The 21,812-nt window shown below is 45.7% G+C and overlaps 2 protein-coding genes across 5 annotated transcripts; one reads left to right on the plus strand and one right to left on the minus strand.

Moving 5' to 3' along the window:
• Positions 1 to 871: 871 nt before the first annotated feature.
• Positions 872 to 13,463, plus strand: Poxn (pox-neuro). 3 transcript variants are annotated; one of them, XM_008216322.3, is made up of 6 exons: positions 872 to 1,243; positions 4,221 to 4,261; positions 7,242 to 7,462; positions 10,287 to 10,566; positions 10,922 to 11,081; positions 11,153 to 13,463. In XM_008216322.3, exons 2-6 carry the CDS (start codon positions 4,249 to 4,251, stop codon positions 11,619 to 11,621), a joined length of 1,143 nt encoding a protein of 380 aa, XP_008214544.1. In that variant the 5' UTR covers positions 872 to 1,243; positions 4,221 to 4,248; the 3' UTR covers positions 11,622 to 13,463. The 3 variants fall into 3 exon arrangements, with proteins under 3 accessions (XP_008214544.1, XP_008214545.1, NP_001234889.1); XM_008216323.3 differs by having other exon boundaries at positions 874 to 1,243; positions 10,302 to 10,566; NM_001247960.1 differs by lacking the exon at positions 872 to 1,243 and having other exon boundaries at positions 4,249 to 4,261; positions 11,153 to 11,621.
• Positions 13,124 to 21,793, minus strand: LOC100114574 (LHFPL tetraspan subfamily member 3 protein). 2 transcript variants are annotated; one of them, XM_031930734.2, is made up of 7 exons: positions 21,684 to 21,793; positions 21,383 to 21,600; positions 19,628 to 19,924; positions 18,997 to 19,191; positions 15,044 to 15,131; positions 14,496 to 14,650; positions 13,124 to 14,111 (listed from the first exon to the last, which is right to left on the minus strand). In XM_031930734.2, the coding sequence occupies exons 3-7, from the start codon at positions 19,842 to 19,844 to the stop codon at positions 13,879 to 13,881; spliced, it is 888 nt and encodes a 295-aa protein (XP_031786594.1). In that variant the 5' UTR covers positions 19,845 to 19,924; positions 21,383 to 21,600; positions 21,684 to 21,793; the 3' UTR covers positions 13,124 to 13,878. The 2 variants fall into 2 exon arrangements, with proteins under 2 accessions (XP_031786594.1, XP_001607376.2); XM_001607326.6 differs by lacking the exons at positions 21,383 to 21,600; positions 21,684 to 21,793 and adding an exon at positions 20,466 to 21,307.
• Between the last annotated feature and the right edge of the window lie 19 nt (positions 21,794 to 21,812).

Below are 21,812 nucleotides of genomic sequence, written 5' to 3' on the forward strand. Positions count from 1 at the left end.
CCAAACAAAAAAAATCCCCTTCGATTCGCGCAACACCATTTGGTTGCAGCACACCGCATAACAGAAGAACAACGACGGACGACTTAGTCGAGGCGATGATCCATGAAGCTACGCAACCTGTCCGCGGCTCTGACGTCGTTACCGCACAATTACTCCACGGGGGGCTGTTACAGGGGCCGCTACGGCGCTCGGAACCCCGTGTTTATTTGTCATTCGACACCCAATCCATTAAAGCACTCGTTGCGGATCTGCAGACTGCCGAAAGTCCGCTGACTTTCGGCTGACAAATTTTTATTGCCGAGAGAAATTTAGTGCAGGGATTGTTTTGAAAAATGCACATCAGTACAGAATATTATAAGGTGGTGCTCGAAGCTCACCGAGGGATGAGAAAAAACGGAGAATTAATTAATGTCGCGTGTCGCAGCTGCCTCCGCGAAGCAAATTGCTAGGACATTTCGGGAGATTGAATCTCTCCGAGGCTCGCAGGTATAGCGCCAAAATCCTTCTTCTCTCGCTGCAGGGCGCGCAAGTGAGCAGCGGCTATGCAAAAAACGGAATCTTCGCAAGGTGAATTCATCAGGCGAGTGTAATTCACGTGCTCGATATTCAACTAATTTAAATTACGATAAAGCACCTCACCACAACCCACGCATGAACCTCACCTTCGGGCTCGGCTCATCATAATCAGAAGTCCTCCTCCGTTTGCAAAAAACCTCGAAAAAAATTCGTGTATACCGTCCGTCCAACTGCAGGAGCAGCAGCTCGTATAATCCTACAGCATGTGCCATCATCTCTTCCGTCTCCTCCTCCTCCTCCTCCTTCTCTTCTGCGGCTAGAGAAAACAGGCGGCGGTAGCGTTGCGTGTGCGCGCGCCCGGGGGCCGAACCAGCCCAGCCGGCCAGGCACACGCTCTGCTTCTCTTCAGACACGTCGTGTCCCTCGCGTGGACAGCATCGCGCTTGCTGTGTACCTTCTCTCTCTTCTCCCGATCTTCCTCGATTTTTCGTATACAGTGTGTTTATGCATCGATTGCATCGTACATTATTATGGATTGTGCGATGGAGAGGCGTAGGTGAAGAAGAAGAAGAAGAGTAGTGAAGCTACGGTGAAGATATGAGTGAAGACTATTGACGATATCGGTGCGCGACTGGGGAATTTCACTGTCATCGCTGGTGCTAAACATATACAAGCAGGATTGAAGAATAAATCGGATGCTGTCCTCGGTGCCCTGACGCTTTTCCAGGTTAGCTTCATTTCTTCACTAACAATGCAATACCAGCGTTATCGCGCTTATAAACAAAAGCTCCGCGCAAGCAAAAGTAAAGCTCGCCTTCGCCATATACGCGATAAATATTAAGGTTTCTCATAAAGCACAAAGTGTTCCACGCGCGCTCAGGGGGGGGGTGGGGGAGGGGTGACCGCACGCTATCGCTTCATTTAAAATGCAAATTTTTTTCTCTTTCCCGGGTGAGTGGCGTGAATAACGCACCGCGACCGCGCGCTCGCCCGAATTATTCCAATTATGCGAGAGAGAGAGAGAACCGAAAGCTCCTACCGATATGAGCTTTCCGTTATATATAAGCTTCTCGATTTTCCTCGCACGTCCTGTAATTTAATTAGCCAGCTGAAGATAATTCGCGCTTACCCACACCCGTAATACCGAAAGATCGCGCGCGTAACGATTATATATGAAAAGTGAATCACCGCGGCCCTTATGCTACTCGCGAGCGCCGATTTCCATGCAAATACACGATGATAATACAGTCGATGCCGGCGCGGATAATCCGAGCTTACTTCTAGGCGACAAAATATTATTAAGCGCGTAGCGCTAAGCCGTGAGAGAGAGAGAGAGAGAGAGAGAGAGCGACGCCCTCGAAAAATCGTCACTATAGCGTATACGAAGTATGTAACGTCTCGGAATTTTCATTTTTACAAAGCTCGGAGGAGACTAAATCGTGTTTTATAGAGGACTCATCGGAAAAGGGAATTTCGCTCGAGAAAGAGAGAGAGAGCACGAAAAGTGGGATTATATCGCGCGGCGGATCGGCGTGAGAGAGCTGCGACTAATATATTCAGATTTTTATAGCCAGCGGGCACACGCGGTGCCGATCCGAAGCGACTTACTTACCCCTCGGACACGGCCGCCTAATGAATAAACAGCAACTATAGATTCTCGTGAAAGCGCGACCTTAACGCTCGATCGTTTTTTTTTTTTTTTTTTTTTCAATTACGGCTTTTCGAAAAATACAATAATTACGATGAGGCTGGCGGTGATCGATCAAAAGCGAGCGAGGATTATAACGAGTTCATATTTGACGCGGCGGCGCACTCGCGGGAATGCCGCGCTTAATTGTACATACCTGCACGCTGAAATTTTTCGAGCTGAAGCTTACGGGCGCAAAACACGCGGAACGTCGTCGCCGCCGCCGCCGCTGGGATGGAGATGTCCGCTGTGTTGTCGCTTGGTGGCATTTTTGTAAAAATAAAAATACAGAAGTTTCTCAAAAGAGAACATATACATTCCTAATCCGTAACGAGCTCTGAAAACAAAAGGCGCTTGCACACAGATAAGCATAAAAATCGATCCCTTGCGGAAGCGAAAAGCAAAAAATCGCTATACGTACATAGTACACTGGCTGTCGAGCTTTTTCGCGCGCAAAAATATGCACACCCACCGAAAGAAAAACACGCGTGTCCCGCACCACACACACACACGCATACACACACATATAGAATACACCGTTCTCCTCGGGAGTTGGAGGTCGCGTAATGTGTAATAATTAAATCAGATTAGCCGAGCGCCAAAGGGGCCGCGATACATACACACGTGTATGTGTGTAGGCATATAGCCTAATGCGGGGGTGGCCTGAATCACTGACGTGTGTGTTTCGGCCATTAAGACGCGCGTGTAGACGCGAGCGCCGGGAAAAGAAAGCGCAACCAGGGGGTGCGCTTCGGTAATCGCGCATTAATTTGCATCGCTAAGTACACGCCACGCTTCGGAGCCGTTGGTGTATATATATATATATATACAGGTATACTACTATATACTGTGACCGTGTATACATCGAGCTGATATAGCTATACGTATGCTGATGGCTTTGGCTTTCTTGCGACGCGGAGCTTTTGCTCGAGAATAGCGCGTTGTTCTGTGTGTGCAGGACTGGCTGCGATTATTTATTTATTTTTTTTTTCTGCTGCAATGGTGGTAACATACGCGGATGTCTCCGGCTCGCGTTTTATTTTTCATCGTTTGCGTGAATCGCGCAGAATGACGCAGTTCTAAGTGTTCGTCGTTGTAAATCAAGATGGCAAGAATCGCGAAACACTACTTTTACAAACAATAAACGCCGACCTACATTCTTTTCGTTTTTTGAGGTTAGAAAGCCATATGCAAATCGAGCAGCCACAAACAAATCCATCGGTAGCTTCTATCGTCTATTTTCCAATCGAAATTCTGAAATCCAAGCCACCGCACGATAAACCCACCGAGAAGCAAGTATCGCTTCGATTTCACCTGTTCCAGCATTAATCGCCTCCTAGTCGGCCAATAATCATAACAACATAATTAATCCCACTTTTACACGCCGTTCACTGAATATCATTTCCAAAGCACATCTATAAATAAATCAAGCGGAACGAAGACGAGCCAATCGAAGCCCGAGGAATTAATAAGCACAAACGTGATTCCACATCACACAACAGCCGCCCGTATAATAAAGCGTTATACGAATATTATTCCAAACACGTCGCTTAACTGCTTGTAAAATTTCGAATTTTTCGAATTTCGCGGGCTTCATAACTCGCATAAAATACAGCGAGAAATGAAATGATGATTCGAAGAAATATAAAAAAAAAAAAAAAAAATCTCCGCCGAGTCACGGTCGTGCCGCAAGCGTAACACACTTTACCGGCCTTTTCGCGCTTATCGTCCTTCGGCTGCATATATTTAAGGGTTGCCATGTCAAAGTGTCAAGCGCGCCCTTTTTGAATACATTTAAATTCATTAGCGTGCGCGCTCGGGTCGATCATCATGCTGACCGCTCACGCCGGAATTATTCGTATATATATATATATTACCATAGCGCGATTCCGTATCTCCGCTCGTTTTCCGACTACGTAGGAATATTAATTAGGCGACTTGATTTTCTACGTGTGTGTGTGTGTGTGTGTGTGTGTGTTATGTTGAATATAATTCGAACTTTGTGCTTCGGTTTCAGTCGGACGCTTGGAAGCCAGCAGCTCAAGATGCCGCATACAGGTAAGCTATATACGACTAAATTTTAATTTTCCAAAACATACGAAAAAAAAATCTCGCGATAAGCCTGAAAGCGCCGAACGGCTCTCTTTATCTCTCTAGAAATTAGAATAGCCTGAGAACGAGGTCTCCCGAAAACGAGGCGCTAATCGTTATCGCGTTTATAATCGATCGGTGATATTATGGATCCACACGACGATCATCATCATCATCATCATCATCATCAGCATCATCATCGCTACCGTATAACCGCCGGTTCCGTCGCCGTCGTCGGTACGAGATCAAAGCCAGAAACTCGTCGTCCGCCGAAATGACCGACCGGTAGTAAAAATCGGCTTCTCTCTCTCTTTCTCCGCATACGTATATACGCTTGCTTTTTTCTCTTTTCATATCTCGACTCTCTATGGCCTATGGGTATAAAGCACTACGGCCGAGAGTTACGATTTGGAAGCGGCGCATTTCGAGACACGGTAATTAACGGAGAATTTTACATTCGCCGCTATAAAAAGCAGCTCTGATGAGCTGTGTGTGCCGTATGTATTCTAGGAGCTGCCAGTATTTTCGGTGTATTAAAAAATTTTTCGCGGTGTATAAAGCGTTATATTTATGAATTTTCCCCTCATACGATATGGCGCGAAATTCAAACCGATTTACCGGCCGCGAAATTAGAGGACTACTCACCGAAAGAACAAACAGTAATCGAGATAGAGAAGAAGAAGAGGATATCTGTTTAGTAGAGCTGATGATGGCGATACGTGTAATATAGGAAAAAAAACTGGGGGGGGGACAGGTGCGCGCGTGGGTTAAATGGGCAAAAGTGCCGATAGCGATCGAGAACTGGCTCGAGCTTCCCCTGGCGTATTAGCTGCGGCTAATTTCGTAGCCCGTCGTGTACGTGTGTGTATCCTATCACCCGTTTTACCCACATTAGCCTCCAAATGTGCGACGATCGACGATCGCTCAAATTGCACACTCGTGCCGAGCGATGTTCACATCTTGATTTCGAGTGAGTTTATTTTTTGTTTTTTAAATAAATTCTTGTAAATCTCGTGGACGCAGATACGATCTCGCAATTTTGTCCCGCAATGATAATTTAAAATCGGCCCTCCCGATTTCACACGGCACTCGAGGGAGCGTCACTCTGCGAGAGGAGGGAAAAAAAGGGAGAACAGCGGTCTAATTGAAAGGAGAAGAGTTTTTTTGATGGTTGGATTGGGGTAATGCGATTTTTTCGGAAAGAGCATTAGAAACGCGGGAATTTTCACTTGGCGCAATAACGACAGCGCTGACGTAACTCGCGATTCTATTTCTCTTTATATCAGCGCCTCGAAATCTGCTCGCGATTACGCCGTCGTTAAGACACTTACGCGAATTCGCCTTCCGCAAAAGTACGCAAGCTTGAAGCGAATTGAATTAAGCTCCGTAATTCAGAAATTACTCCCAGAAATTGAATCGTTCTTCAGCTATCACAAACAAGTCGCTCGCATACACATATCGGCCCTCTTTTTCCGACCGATCAGTCCGGGCATATTTTCGGCGCGAGTAATTGAGTTAATGACGTTATTAGCGACGCGCGGACGGATAATTAGCCGCGCGGTTATACGCGCAGGCTCGCATGGCTCTCGATTCGCGCGAGGCTAAAAAGGGCCGACGACGCGCCATTAACGACTCTATAAACGCGGCACGTAAGTCAGAGAGAAAGAGAGAGAGAGAGAGAGAGAGAGATGTCTGCTCCGACGTCGGAATCTCCCGCGCAGTAGCACCGTTACACACACGCGCGTGTGTGTGTGTGTGTGTGGAGGAGAGCCGATGCAGGAGATAAAGTTGATTTGAGATTCGGCGGTTGCGATGATTTACTGTATGGTTCGACAAATCGCTGGATATAATACTCGGCACTTTTTCTTCGGGATAGATATACTTATCCCTTATCCGGGATCATAAAAAGTACACTGATAAAATCCTCAGCTGGACTCGCCATAAACTCGCAAAAATCCATCGAGAGCCTCTACTATATTCCCGATGTTGCACACACACACACAGACACACCTATATACTCGGTCGCTCGTAAAAGGCATTCCTCCGAGCAAAGAATCACAAAAGGCCTGCATCGAATTTCGCACTCGCCAAGAGCCATATAAGCGTAATAGACAGCATATCTCGCTCCAAGATTCGACACACAGCAACGTCCATTTAGCATCGGTTGCTAATTATCGAGCTAAACTCGAGCCGGCCTTTGACATTTTAGTGCCGATGCTTCTAATAGGTTTCGGGCAGGTGAAAAGTTCTAGGCGCTCGTAAAGAGGCTTAAGCTTTGCAGGAAGCAATTTCGCTCTTTCTCTCGGCGACGACGCGTGCGGACTAATTGCACGTTTTGCGCATCACGCGAGATCTCCTCTCTTGGATCATTAGACGGGAGTAGGGGACACCTGCTTCTCTAATACTCGACCTTGTTCGGCTCATCGACGAGGTGAAGGCAATTAACGGATCTTTTAACCGAGAGACAGAGAGAGAGAGAGAGAGAGAGAGATATCGAGTGCGTATAACGTGTGTACAGTTCTTTATGGGGTATTAAGCTGACTTTATGCCGGGTTTTGCCCGGATTTATTCATTCTTCACTCCCGTATAAATCGACGTGTATCGGTAGAGCTTGATTAGAATAAATTTGAATACACCGATCGATCGATGCTGGAATTCATTTGACACGGGTGTATTTCGCGTATACCCCCATGCGAGAGTGTAAAACAGCCGGTATAACTCCGAGCGCATAAACAGCTCCTCAGCTCACTCTCGAAATTACGGCCGACGCGTAAAAGTCCATATAATTACGTTTTCAACCAATTCCGAGCCGTCGAGATTGCGAGCTTAGAAGGTAGAAAATTTTCAAAAGCTAATAATTCTCGCGCCCCGGGAACGAGGAAGTTGCAGAGAAGCTAAAGGGTAGAAAATTAGGTTTATCGATTCTATTTCACATAACCGTTCGCAGGTCAAGCCGGAGTGAACCAACTGGGCGGTGTCTTCGTGAACGGCCGTCCGCTGCCCGACTGCGTGAGGCAAAAGATCGTCCAACTGGCCCTCATGGGCGTAAGGCCCTGCGACATATCCAGGCAGTTGCTCGTCTCCCACGGATGCGTTTCCAAGATCCTCACGAGGTTCTACGAGACCGGCAGCATCAGGCCCGGAAGCATCGGCGGGAGTAAGACTAAGGTATGGATATGTATTAACAAGATATTATTTTTTTTTTTCTTTTATTCTTGTCGTTATCGTTTGGCCCTCGACGCATAGAGAGAAATTATTCCAAGACAACGACCTTCGAAGCCTGTGCGGGCAGCGAAAAATCGCCTCCTTTCGCGAATATAAACACAAGAGAGCCCTATACACATACCTGCGCACTCGGCAATTATGCAAATCCAGCTCTCACGCGCTGCGCTCGGAAAGTGCGAAAAAAAATAAAAAAAAAAAAAAAAAAGTACTCGCACACACGTCTTTCTCTCAACAGCCCAAAAAGTATGTATAATAACGGCGCGCACAGCCTCGACGATCGCCAAGGTTTATTGCCGTAATAATTGGCGAGTTAAAGATACATTTTTTTTTTTCTTTCTTCTCTCGCTCAGAGCAAAAGGCCGACCGCGCGGAGCGTTGCCGATGTGATTTTAAGTGAAGCCCCTCGCATGGACCGTGCACAACTCGCTCGCAATTATCCAAACACTTTGCGCGAGCGCGTGTTCCTTATTAGCATAATTTCACGGGAGGGAGAGGGGGGGGGGAGAGGCTGTGCGGTTTTTAACGCTCTCGCGCGGTGCGCCGGTAATGGCGGGAAGAGGTGCCAACTGGGCTATTAAACGATAATCTTATCGGTTTTCTTAATTGTCCTGTAGGTTTTTTTTTTTTTCGAGGGGGATATTACAGGGGGATGGATGCGCTGCAGCGCTTAAATGTTTGGATTTCGGTATTGCTATGTGAGCGATACTCGCGTCGATAATTCGTTATACACGTGTATAACGATTTCACACGTATGCGGGCAGGTAAAGCTGCGTTTTTAACGAGTCGCGGGCACGTCAGGAGGGAAAATCGTACCGTATGAAATATGCAAACGTCGCGAGCGTAAACGCACGGCCCCCGCAAATTGACGTCGGAGAGTATGTATACTGTATATAAGCCGTTGCCGATTTTTCTTTTTTTCTTTTCGAGTCCAGCGATGTCGTTCGCATAAACGCGAGCGATATATCGTTTCTGCAAACGCGAAATTTCAAACAATTTCTCCATAATCTCAATAATCGTCGTACGCTCTCCTCGAAAGCTGTCGTCAAGCTCGCGAGCTTTTTTTCGAAAAAAAAAAAAAAACTAAAGAGTGGCCTTTCGGAAACACGGTACTTTCGCGCGAATAGCGTCGAGGACTATCGTGTAATTAAGATCTCGAGCCGTCGCTTCTCTATGTTTGCATTACACGATGCATGATTTAACGGGGCCGCCGGCGACGTGACAACGGAACGGAACACAAAACGATTGCGCAGCAGCTCGCTGTGTATCGATTTCTCTTTTATCGATCGTGGCTGTAAGTTGTGCGCAATTATATGCGTGTCTCACTGTATACGGTTGTCGATCGGCGAGAGCTTGCAAGCTTCCCTCAAGTACGTTAGATTAACGTATATATATATATATATATATATATATATATATACTCGCACATGCTCAAGAGAGATCGTCGATCGGGCCAAATTATATCGTCGTTCGTCGCGCAGTACAGCCTGTAATCTCACCCTCGAATCTCTCTCACTCGCGCCTAAATGCGTATCAGCGCTTCGTGCGACCGTTTTTTTTTTTCTGTTTTTTTTTTCAACCCAAGCCGGAAAACGACAGTAGGTAGTCCAGGCCAAATTGCGCGACAGAGAACACACAGGTGAGCCGAAAACAAAGAGACGATCGACGCGACGATAGCGACGCTCGGCTGCGGCTAAAGACCGACGACTTTTCGTCCTCATCGGGCGACCCAGTGGTGCTCATGTACAAGCTCGATTTTTGTAAATTTGAATTGCAAATTTTATCCGGGCATATAATTTTATGCTAACGCGTGTGCTTGTTTGCAAGTAATGGTCAGCTTGGTTACGCGCGCGGATTTCGAGATCGAAGGAGAGATCCCTTTGCTGCACTTATGACGTACAGTCGTAATTCGATGCGGATAAGGATAGGCGACGGGACGAGAGAGATTTCTTCTACCCCCCCGTGGAGGCTTATCGACGTGGATTTTAAGAAATGGCAAATTAATTTTTAAAAGAATAATACACGAGTCAAAATTCAATCAATTTCCGACACAAAGGACGTGTAAAAGAGCAGCGCTATACACGCGTCAATGAGACGACACTTCCACACGCGGGAAGTACAACATAGGGTGGAAGAGAGAGAGAGAGAGAGAGAGAGAGAGAGAGAGAGATCGCACGTCGCCTAATAGTTTCGTCGAGGGGTAACACAGACCCATACACACGTACAGCAAGTGACAGTGCGACAGAGAGTGGGTAATAGCGGTAGCATCTCAGATACGAATCTGACACTTCCGTCCCCTGGAAACAATGATTAGCGCCGAGCTGTAAGGCTAACGTGTACCTCCCCACACACACACACACACGTACAGCCAGGATGTATAACGAGTCTCTAATGCGTTCTCACATACGCGAGGGAATTGGCCCTGCTGGGCGCAGGACATCTGCCGCTATAAACGTTAGATAAGGCGGCGAACAGGTTGAGCCGTGTTGGTATAATTATCCCGAGGGAAACAGAGAACCTTGCGCGACATGGTGCTAACGAGTGATAAGGGATGTATAAGGGGGTGTGTACCTATACGTTATTGGAGAGTACATTTCGCCAGAGAACACGCCTCCGGCTTCCTCTGGGTGGATTTCTATGGCGGCGTCGATCTAGGAAAAACTCGAGCCAAACGATAACGCACACGATAATACATATATATATCCATGCATAAAATCAAAACAAATGCTTGAATTACGTTCGAGTTGATGTGTTTCATGAAACTCAATAGGCCGACTGTTTGCAGCAAGTGGCAACGCCGAGCATAGTGAAGAAGATCCTCAGGATGAAGCAGGAAAACCCGACGATATTCGCTTGGGAAATACGCGAGCAGTTGGCTCGGGAGGGTTGCGATCCCCAGAATCTGCCCTCGGTCTCATCGATCAATAGAATACTCCGAGGCAACGGTCTGCAGACCGAAATGCCCGGCTCTAACCCAGGCGTCGACTCGGCCAGCACAGCCATCGCGGCTTATCAGTCGCAGATGCCCACGAGCCTCGCTTCCATTGGAGGTAGGTACTATTGTCTCCGCGAGAGCAGCTGCTGCGCTTCTTCCGGAAACGCAGACATAAGAGAAGAAGCGAATTCGACTAATGGCTCTATAAATACCGCGCATAACCCACCTGGCGGTATATAGCCTCTTTTTGCCAGGCTCGAAATTTCAAAGCGAGCGAGAAAAATTAAGTCATCATCATCCGACACGCGAGTCGCTCGACTGTGTTAGAAGCTATACCGGCTTCTAGTCTCTATTATTTCGCGGACACGTGAATAAGAGCTGGCTAAGTGTCGAAAATAGCCTCTATTATGCTTCTCTACAAAGCGTCCTTTGCGTGGCAACGCGTAACCGATCTTCTTTCTCTCCCTCAGAGCCACTAATGCGAGCGGACTACCAGTTCTTTTATCCCGGAGCACTGGGACCGCTGAACGTCTCCTCGCCGTTGAGCGGAACCTCGACGCCCGTCTGGAATTCCTCCTTCTACTCGTCCCTCTACCAGGCGACTTCCCTTCGCATACAGAACGGAGCCCAGTGAGTAGAAAACTTGACCTATAAAAAAATCGGTTCGCATAAAGACTAACGATCTCCTCCCATCGTCGCAGACTCGCAGACTCGGAACGACTGGCCGACAGTCAGGAGTGCCAGTCGCAGATCGGTATGAAATCGAGCTCGAGCTCGATGGCCGGTAGCGACGATTCCCTCGACAAGAGCGACCTCGACGAGCTGGCAACCGATTCCAACCGATCTCAGCACTACAGCTCAAAATCCTACCAAAGAAGCCCGCCGACGACGATCCTGGAGCTGGGCGGTAAACGCAGCGCTTTCATGCGGCACAACAAGACGATCGATTCCAACTCGCAGAGCCAAGGCAACACGACGAACGTCGCCAGATCGGATAGCCATCATTCGGGCGCGCAACAGCAGCCTACGCAGCCGAGGAAGAGAAACCCCTACTCGATTGAGGAACTGCTGAAGAAGGACGAGGATAGATCGGTAGCGAAGAGGCCGAGGGTGATACTCGATACCGGTATCGTACAGCCTTGCGGTATCGTCGTTGGCAAGGACGTTTGAACGATGTTGTGTTTTATTTCGGTTTGATTGTCGCTTCTGAGAAGTGAGTTACACTCGTTTTACCGATCGCCGCTTCGTTATTTTAATTATTTATTTTTCTATGACTTTCGGCGCCATGCTTCGTGTGAAAATACCAAAAAGAGCTGAAAATCGAATATTAGTTGTGTACATTACTTATAACGATACTCCGGGGGGAGGCACGAAAGGACGAAAAAATCGGTTGACAAAATTGTAATTATGCGCGTCGCCGCCCGGTTAATTTATTTCTTAGCCTCTAGAAATATCTCTCTCGTAGTCCGTACTTAATTGTAAATCATAAAGTCGTCATGATGTGTAGCATATAGGGATACGTAAGAGCGACGAAGAAGCCGTCTATAAACGCGCGAGGGGCGAAATTTACGCGAGCAATAAAACGATAAAAAGCGCATGCGTCGCTGGTATATTACACATTGTGAATCAAGACGGGGAGGAAAGATCGGACACTTTTACGGTAGCGCCGCGCGAACACGATTGTAAATTCGTTCGGTTTCGCGCTTCCTCGGTGACTAATGAGGACGATTCCTCGCCGAGTACGCGAAAATTAGTCAGAAGCACAGCGCGCCGCTCTCTCTCTCTCTCTCTCTCTCTCTCTCGTGATTATTTTACGGGCGTTGTAAAGTGGATGCGGCGAACGATAGGCGAAAGAAAAGGCAAAGCGTTGCGCTTCCGGCGACCTGGCGTGTACAGTTCGTGAGAAGAAACGAGTAATTTCGCTCTAATGAGCAACCGTATGCATCGTTATCTTGGATATTTTTGCATATATACTTCTCAGCGTATTCGTTTCGAATTATTATTATTTTGTATTATATATTTTTAAGCGAGACGTGCGAGATTTATTCAAAATCGTGTTTGGAAAAGTATTTGAAACGATCTCTCAAAAAGTGAAACTATCACACTATATATTATTATTATTATTATTATTATCATCATTATTATTATTATTTTAGAGTAGTTTAAAATACTAACCAGTGAATTTGCATTTTCAATCGCAGTCGTACGCGCATTTAGCAGTTCTTTTAAACATAGTTGAAGATAATTGTAACATTGCTGTATTGCTGTGACACGAAGCATGATGATAATATAATTATGATGTAGAAAAGTTTTACGGAATGAAAAATTCACTTTTAGTATTTTAAAAGAACGATACTGTTATATATTCCAAGCCATAATGAAATTCGTGCCATTTAATTGATGCACGAGGCTATTGTTGATATAAGCTATTAATATTATTTTTCCTGACTTTACTGTTACTACCGTATGAAATGAGCATAATCGCAACTGAGACTTTATTTTGATTTATGAAAAATAACTCAAACAACGTAGTGATTCTATTAAAACAGCCACTGAATATCAAAAAATAATCCTAAGAAAGTTATCCTGTAACATATTATTAAATATACTAGTCAGAAAAAACGATTTGGCGTTTATTTTACTTATTTATAAAGGTATTTTAATCAAAAGGGTCTTGTTAAAACATGATTTTTTATTTACTGCTTGAAGTACGTCAAATAAAAACGTGTAGTAACACTGAAAAGGAAGATATCGGACGGTACAATAATATACAGCCGTCCATACGGTTACCAAAACAATTTTTGTGCAGCTTTTCGCATAGAAAAGTACAAAATCTAAATAAATCTGCACAAACTCTCCTCTGTGCCAATTTCGCTCGTAAAAAATCTCAAACACTCAGCAAGTAACAACGCATTCACTTTAATCAGTCCTTTCGAATATATCGACAATTTTCGAATTACCCTTGCATAATATCTATTCGCAATACGATCAATCATTCTCTATTAGTAAAAAGAAATCAATACAAATAGTTGTCAAACAAACCTAAACGTCTCTTACAATTGAAGTTCAATAATTATCGTAGTAGCAATAATACAAATATAATTATAATAATCTCTGAACGTGACATAAAAATCAAATTCACTTAGCATCTCAATTAATGCACGTTATGTCCTCGCCCTAAGAAGGGCAATCGAAACAGATCAACAATAATAATAAGCTTTATGCTGGAACCAATGTATACTTCCAACATCGCCTCACGAGAGTCTTCCAGCGTATTACTTCCAAAACTGTCATGAATAAATACTCAATTATATAATTTCCATCGCACATCTCTCTCATACACATAATCATAAAAGATAAAGACCTCCTCTATAACAAAAGGAGAGACTCTGGCAGTATCGAATCATCGCGAATATTCGCCGAATCTTTATAGCTGGAAATTGTGCTGCGAGTGATTGAGAGTATTCGTGGACATGGCGTGTACCGGATGAGACTGCGACGCGGCGAAGAGGCTGTGATGCGAATGAGACTTGGCTCGAGACAGCTCGCTGTAACGATCTTGATCCGGTGGTGCAACCAACAATACTGGTCTCAGGGAGAGCGATTTGCGAGAACCTGCGACACTCTGCGCCTCGTTCACGTAGCCGGGATTCACCTCACCTGTAAATTTCGAAGAGATTAGCCTATTGTTCTCGTGTAAATCTGCGTCTCATTCCGACTTTCGATCGAGGTGAAAGTTGGCAAAAACTTTTGAAAGAAATGTCACTCGACCGAAAGTGCACGTGCAATTTTTCCAAATCAAGAAGACTCCGTCGTCTACTTTTCAAATTTCTCTTTTATCCTCGCGACTCAGCATACGAAGAAACTCGCAGTAGCCTTTCACTGTACGAATTCAACGAAACGAACTATACACTACAGAAACAGTAATTCCAATCTGCTCGAGCCGCGACTTATACAGCCGACATGTTGTTCTCCGGTAAAACACGAGAAGCCCGTATCCCAACCGTCGACTTGTCGTAGGCGTACTTATATGCGTCTGTGTACCTTTGTAGAGCGAACCATTGTTGAACGGCTCGGGCTGCAGCTTCACGTGTCTCGAGGCCAAAATGAAAGCAAGCGCCGCCAAGGTTGCCGCGTCCAGAGCCGCGATTGCCGCCAGAGGAATGGCCCACCGCACGGCACATGCACCTGGATTGTACCTGTGAAAGTCGACGAATTTTAGATTAGTTTGGTACACTGTCGGTAAAGCAGTTTCGGGGATACCAAAAGAGCTGAAGCCCCCTTATACCCTATTTTCATGGATTTTTTCAACTCTTCCACTTTAGTCGCGCACATTGCGTCCGTTAACCCGTTCACCGAGCATGTCGTTCACAATGGATGGTTATCCCCGTTAAAATGAATGTAAAATTAATTTTACGACTTTTTAACTGCAACGATATGCCTAAACGGCCTTTTAAAAGATAATCGCCGTACTCTAAACGACATAGCTTGTGACAGAGAATTAAAAATAGCTCTACACGGTGGATAATCTCGAAACGCGCATATTATTCATTTTAGAAAGTTTTCCAGCCTTTTTTCAACAAAAATATTACCTTGAAGCCGTGGCACCGCAAACAGCCCGAATCAGCGGTGAATCCCAGCCTAGAGGATAGACGCAGACTCCGACCGCCATGCATACAGCTGAAAAAAATATTAGATAAGTACTCCTCACTTTTTCTCCTAATTCTCCGAAAATTAACCCGCGTAATCTCGCGCAAGTAAAAAACGAGCGCATAAGGAAGTAGCCGAGAGCTACCGAACGTCGCTGTAAGTATTCAGCTGTCTCTGTGTGTGTTCCCTACGGCCGAAGGTATGTAGGCGAGGTCGGCGTATAGTGAAAGGTACCGGTATAAAGCGTTAATACTTTTGTAACTGTAACCGGCGTTTTACTCTGTAAACGTGTGCCTTCTATCCGCACATACTCGAGAGCAAGAATTAGAATAATTCAGGTTTTGTGTGGGTGACAAATTTTTAATCAGATATAATACACCAGCTCAACGCACTCAGCGTAGCTGTATCGCGGAATTAGTGGTATTGGCTATTTGTTAGTTATAAATTAGCCAACAAATCGTCAATACCACTAATTCCACGATTACAGGCAAAAAAAAACAACTGCTACACCAACATGGATTTCTAAACGCCGGAGTCTATCATTATACACAGCGCAGTAGTCTCCTTCCGAAATTCCTTTCATTTTTTTCCCCCCCCCCCCTGACATTACACGTTTCGCAAAAAGCCATTTCCTACAAACAAATGGCCTCGTCATCAAACAAGAAAGCACCATAAACGATTTTCTCCGATGTATAACTCGTAACACAATGCTGCGGCCTTTTATAGGTGCCATAGGCATTTCTTGAGCGAGCGAGCGCGATATTTTAAAGGCGCGCAGAACGCGAGCCTATGGACTTTCACTCTCCGAGCCGTGCGGAGATCGGCTCTGTGTGTGTGTGTGTAATATTATGCAGTCGCGAGAGTGCAAGCGTTAGAGAAGAGGGAGAGATGATAAAAGAGAGAAGAATCCGCGGTAGACAGAGGCGAGAGCGGTAAAATTAGATTTGGAGGAGAGCAGATTCGCTGGGGGTATGCGAGCTTCATGGAGAACGATCTCGTACGTTTGGTATATGGATGCTCGCGGAGTTGGAATTTTTAGTACAGTTTTAATCGATTAAGGATTTGAATTTCGCGCCATATTACTTAAACGCTTTGATAATACTTAACAATCTATAGGATGGTATCATCAGCTATGCGAGGCCGAGATGTGGTGCACAACGTAAACTTCGCTTCGGAACTCTCGCTCTCTCGATCGTTTTGACCGATAATTAGAGGCCGCGCTGTGCGCAGAGAGTTGCGCAATGACCCAGTGTGCGCTAGGCACGCGAATTATCTTTTTAATGCGAGAGTCGTAATTTCGGTGAATGTTTCTAGCGGAAGGAATTAACGCCGTTATACACTGAGGATTCGTGTGTTCGAGGGATGCAGGTGCGGTTCAGTTTATGCAATAATCGAAATGCGGAAAGTGATGATTAATTATTCCTGTAGGTGGGGTATAAGGTAGAACTCGTCGGATTAAGTTGTTGGATACGTGTGTTTTATTTTTTTTTACTTTTAAACGGAAGCCACAAATCGTCAGGAGTTATTGGAAAATCGGTTACGAATAAAAAGAAAATGTGAAAAATGAAAAAGTTTTCTGTAAAAACAAGCTTAATGCAACCAGTGCCCAGATATTCCTGCAAACTTCCTCCTTCTTCTCGAAAAAAGCTTTGCGCTAATCGCAGCATCGCAACCTGCATCTGTACCAATATAAAACGCGTCTCCGCCAACGTAACAACATTCGCGACGCTCACACACAAACGGTATATAAGATAACCAGAACCGATGTCAGCTCGTCCCCGTAACGGTTCATTCTACATTTCTAACCGGGGAGCGGTGAGCTCACGTACTCGCACGGCACACGTGTACAACAGTCGTCCTCCGAGTACGTGAGCCGCGAGAGAGAAGAGAGAGAGAAAGAGGATAGCTGAGATGAACCGCCGAGTCTTTAGTTTTCGCACTCGCCAGTCAGGTGTGTATAGAGTCTGCGGTGCTTAACGGCTGTTGGGACGCATAGTGTAATGGGGAATCGTTTTATGGAAGTTTATAATTGAAACGTTGAAATATTAGTTGTAGGTACAAATTCCTCCGTATACGCAATGATAAAGTGCAACACGCGACTTCCTGCCAGGAAACAACTTGGACATCAATTATTCTTACGGAATTCAATAAAATGCCATGTTATTCATACAGACCGTTCTGTGTCACCGAGAATCATTCGCATCTGTACAGCCTTTCCATCCGGGCATTATAAAATTCTCGGCGGGATATCAGCCGTTAATTTGCTCCTCAACATCCTCTCGCTTAAGGCGTTATTACTAGCAAGACCGTTTTTTTTTCGCCTCAACGATCCAAGCGTATCTTCCTTGGGAAGTTTCGCTGCGACTTATTATATTATACCTATAACAATCGACTTCCCGCACTGGATACATTATTTTCCAGAAGCGACTTCAAAGTTTACTCCACGAATTTAACAAGTTTCTGTAAACGTCGCTTTCGTTGCGCAAAGTTTTCACAAAGAGATGAAAATTCGTTGACAAATAGCCCCGCGATCAAGTGGCTTTACGTAACGCCACTTTCAATCTACCCTGAGATACGATCTTCGACGATGTCACTTCCTATTTTCAATTATGCTCGATAATAGCGCTAGTTAATCGTGATAAATTTCGAAAAATAAATGGGCGTAAAACAACGATCTATATTACAGCAACAACTAAAATTGAATCGTTGACTAAGTGGCACACGCGGCGTGTGTATGGTGCGTCGAATAACGTGCAATTAGTCCTCGACGCCTGTGTGTGTGTGTGTGTGTGTGTGTGCACGAATCGGTATTTGCAAAGGATGACATACGCAAAGCTCGAAGCGCCTATAGCTCACCGCATTAGCAATGCAAACGCTGCGCATTACGGAAAATCCTGTTTGTAAAACTTGTGCTCTTTTTTCATACCCTTGACGTCTCGAAGCTGTGGCTTTTATTGCTGAGTACATTTTTAATTTGAGATACGAATCGTTTCTTGTCTTTTGAAGTAGCATTATTTGTTGAAAATTTGTCATATGATCTATCACGTGATTTATAACGTGACTCGAAATTTCACTCTGTATTCGACAGTGCTCACTATACCGATTTTTTTTCACAATAACTAACAACGTAAGCGTCCATAGGACTCAATCAAACCAGTGTCAAATACAATAATTAAATCTCCTTAATAAGCCCCTTCTCTCTCCCTCCGTCTTTCAAAACGCCATTAAGCTTCGCACAGACGGAAGAAAATCCAGCGTCTCATCCGTCATTAAAGCATATAACGCAACGAGATCGTCGCGCCATCGACTTTCGCAACCGCGAGAAACGACGACCAAGTTTCCGGGGCGTCGCAAGCATATAAACGTCCTCACTGCCGTGATTTGCGATTCCACGTCGTCTACGGTATAATTCGACAACTTTCCAATAAAGCTGAAATACACCGCCTTTCCTCGTGTTACGCGCGTACACATCGCCGAACGGATGAGTTTGCGAGCTTCGATTTGTTTATAGTATAGATCTAGACGAAGAGAGAAGATCGCGGCTTTCTATGGTTTATAGCTTTTTCTTGGCAACAACAACAGAGCCGTCGAGAGTGTTTTCTCCTCGCCGAAACTATCCAGCCGGAATTTTTTCCTCCTCTCTCTCTCTCTCTGCATACCGATCTCTTTTTACGTTACAAAGTTCCCTCCCACATGACTCGCTTACAGTTTTACTTCCTCGGCGAACAATAACCAATTACGCACATAGGAAGCATTTAAATTCATCGCGTTTTCTCCTATGCAAATATCCTCTCGGAGGTGTACCGACGCGTTGTGAGTTTTACGCTCGATTTCATGGGCGCGCGGAACCGATTATAACAAAAAAAAAAAAGGAGAAATTGCGATCACGCCTTACCGGAAACGACTTGCATCCAGCCGCAAATGTAGAAGACCGTCGTGCTTTGGCAAAAGAAGAAGAGCAGCATGGCGCAGATGGAGACGAGGGCGATTATCACCGCGATCGCAACCAGTATCGTGCTCGCTCTGAATGGCACATTGGCGATTGACGACAGATCGTCAAGACGGCCGACGCATTCCTCGACCAGTTCACCTGTTGAGCAGATCGAATATTATATTGTGTTTGACAATTTTATCTACAAAGCCTCGCACAGCCTCGAGTAACCACGTCGCAATCGTATAAATAGCCTCGGATCAACAGTACAGCTCTAATCGCGGCGGATCGACTTTCTTCGAATTCACGAGAGGCTCCTTCATTCTATTTCAGCGGGGCCGATCTTTGAGGCTACTAAGAAAGAAGAGCCAATCACTTGTATTCTCCAGATGCTCGTAACTCGGCTACGGAGTTTTGTTATTCGAGAAAACAACTCTCTCAGCTCCGCAGACGAGCCGTGGTATTCGCGAAAGAATAACACCGAAGCGAGCAACACGTGCGTGCTCTGATATGGCAAAGCGGAGAGATATATGTCAGAAATTGAGCGCTGCGATCGGCTTTGAAGATTCGTGAATACAAGCGAATGTAATTATACCAGTTCCTCCGAAGCTACACCTCATCCAGAGGCCGAACCTGCCCGGGTTCTCGTGTTCCAGATCTCCGAGCCACTCCGGCGTGATGAAGGCCACGACGCCGATGATAGCGTAGCATATGGTGAATATCCCCCATAGCACACCTATGGCCTTCGAGTTCCTGATGTAGTTCGTCGCGTACATGTGCGACGACTCGACGTACTCTACTTTCGATCCCATTTTGCTTTTCCCTTCTTTCTTCCCTGTACACTGTACTCCTGCGTCTGTGTCTTCTCGCCTCTCTGTCTCTTCGCCTTTGTCTGTGGGACATATAAAGCGTAATTCGTGTATAATAAATAGCTATACCGCGCGCTACATATCCCGAGAGAGAAAAAGTTAAAAGTTAATCTCTCGATCGTCGGACTAATGGGCGAATTTAAGCGCGATAGTTTCCTCGCTTTCTTGCGCCGAGCTGAGGATGAGCTATTTAGTCCCGTTCTTTGTTTTGCCTCGAGATCGCGTATTATATGTTAATATATGTTAATCACCGACTTGTCCTTCATTTTCTTTCACGCCGAGAGAATGAAACAAAAGCGTAACGTCGATTTTTCAACTTTGTTAACGTTTAAAAATTTCACATCGGATCACGAGAGCTCGGCGTTTTTCCGATATCATAACATTTACAATCCGCGCTTTCTCCGCACGACGGAAACTTTTTCATAACACTCTTACTCAACGCTAAATACGCGTCGTTCTGCTTCATTCGTACACTTCCTTCTCGGAGTCTCGCGAACAGGTGCGAAAAACGTCGTTACTTCCGTACGTTTAAAAAAAATTGCAAAAGCGCGGCGCATTACTCACCCAAGAGAAATGTCGTGAGCCGCTAACGATCTCCTCGTCTCCCCATAATCCTCGCACACCACACGCACGCACTGTACAAGCGATTTTCTCGATCTTCCACTACGCGATAATGTACAAATACACTCGACTCGCGTATCACACCAGTCACTCGGCACTCGGCTATACAAAACATACGCATCAAGCAATTCTCATCTCTGTAATGGTAGAGCTGAGCACAGAGAGACGTTCTCCGTTGCGTCGTCCGCCGTCGACTGAAGCGTAACGGGGCTTTCCCCGCGCGAGGCAACAGCGGCCGATTTTCCTACTCTATACACTCCCTCCTCCTCTTCCGTCTATTCGCCTAAGATATCTCTCGGCTATTTTTCGCTATCTATACAGGTATATGCGCCGGTGCACGCAGGTCACAAGCAGTACAGAACACGAGAGACTGTCCGAAGGAGACTGACGATGGCAATATGGCGCAGAGGAGCTGGAGAGAGAGAAAGAAGGTGTATATTGTAAGAAAGAGAGGAGTCGCCAGGTGAGACCTGCGCTGTGTGCGCTTGAGAATGAAAAAGGAGACGAGAAGAGAGAGAGAGAGGGAAAGAAAGGAACGCGAGCCTCAGACGAGGGAATTATGTGAAATACCGATGATGTTGCGGGAGAGGAAGTCGTTTAGCGGGATGACGACATTTGGAGAAAATCTCGGAGCACCGTCGTGTACCGAAGTTGATATATTGTCGAAAAAATTATCCCAGTAACTTCGGGAGAAAAACAAATCAAGCAGATCTTCGGAACAGGTATATACACGCGACACCACTGGTCCAGCAGCTGCTTTGAGCTTCTGTGGGCCTGTGTATACCTGCGGCCTCGCGCGCATTATACAAGTTTCGCGGGGGACGATCCCATTGTCGGCTCTACTCTTGCATTGTGTATACCCGAAGCGAAGGCTCATTTCGTTTTGGCAACTGCACTGCGCTTTCCATTGTTGTCTGAGATTCCTCGGCTCGTTTTTCTTCCTCCTCTATACCTCTCCTGGTCGTCTTATTGCGCCATGGGAAAGCCATTCCTTCTTTTGCCAGCCATGAGAAATGGTTTATGGTTTTACGGATTATCTTGTTGTGCAAGCGTCGGCTTCTTTTCCACTGCTGGATTCCTGAAATATAAACGAACAGATTAATTTTCGTCGTATACGATACGAGAACGAGAACAGAGTGTCGAGAGAATGAATATGATTACGAAGATCGGATGCTCTCAATTTCTCCTCGAGACTACCGACTATCATCGGCTGACTGAGCGAATTATACGTTGCACGTGCAATTTCCTTTGTAGGACGCGGCGGGACCGGTGACGTCACGCTTCTCAGCG

This window comes from Nasonia vitripennis, chromosome 4 (genome assembly GCF_009193385.2).
Source record: "Nasonia vitripennis strain AsymCx chromosome 4, Nvit_psr_1.1, whole genome shotgun sequence".
Classification (NCBI taxonomy): domain Eukaryota; kingdom Metazoa; phylum Arthropoda; class Insecta; order Hymenoptera; family Pteromalidae; genus Nasonia; species Nasonia vitripennis.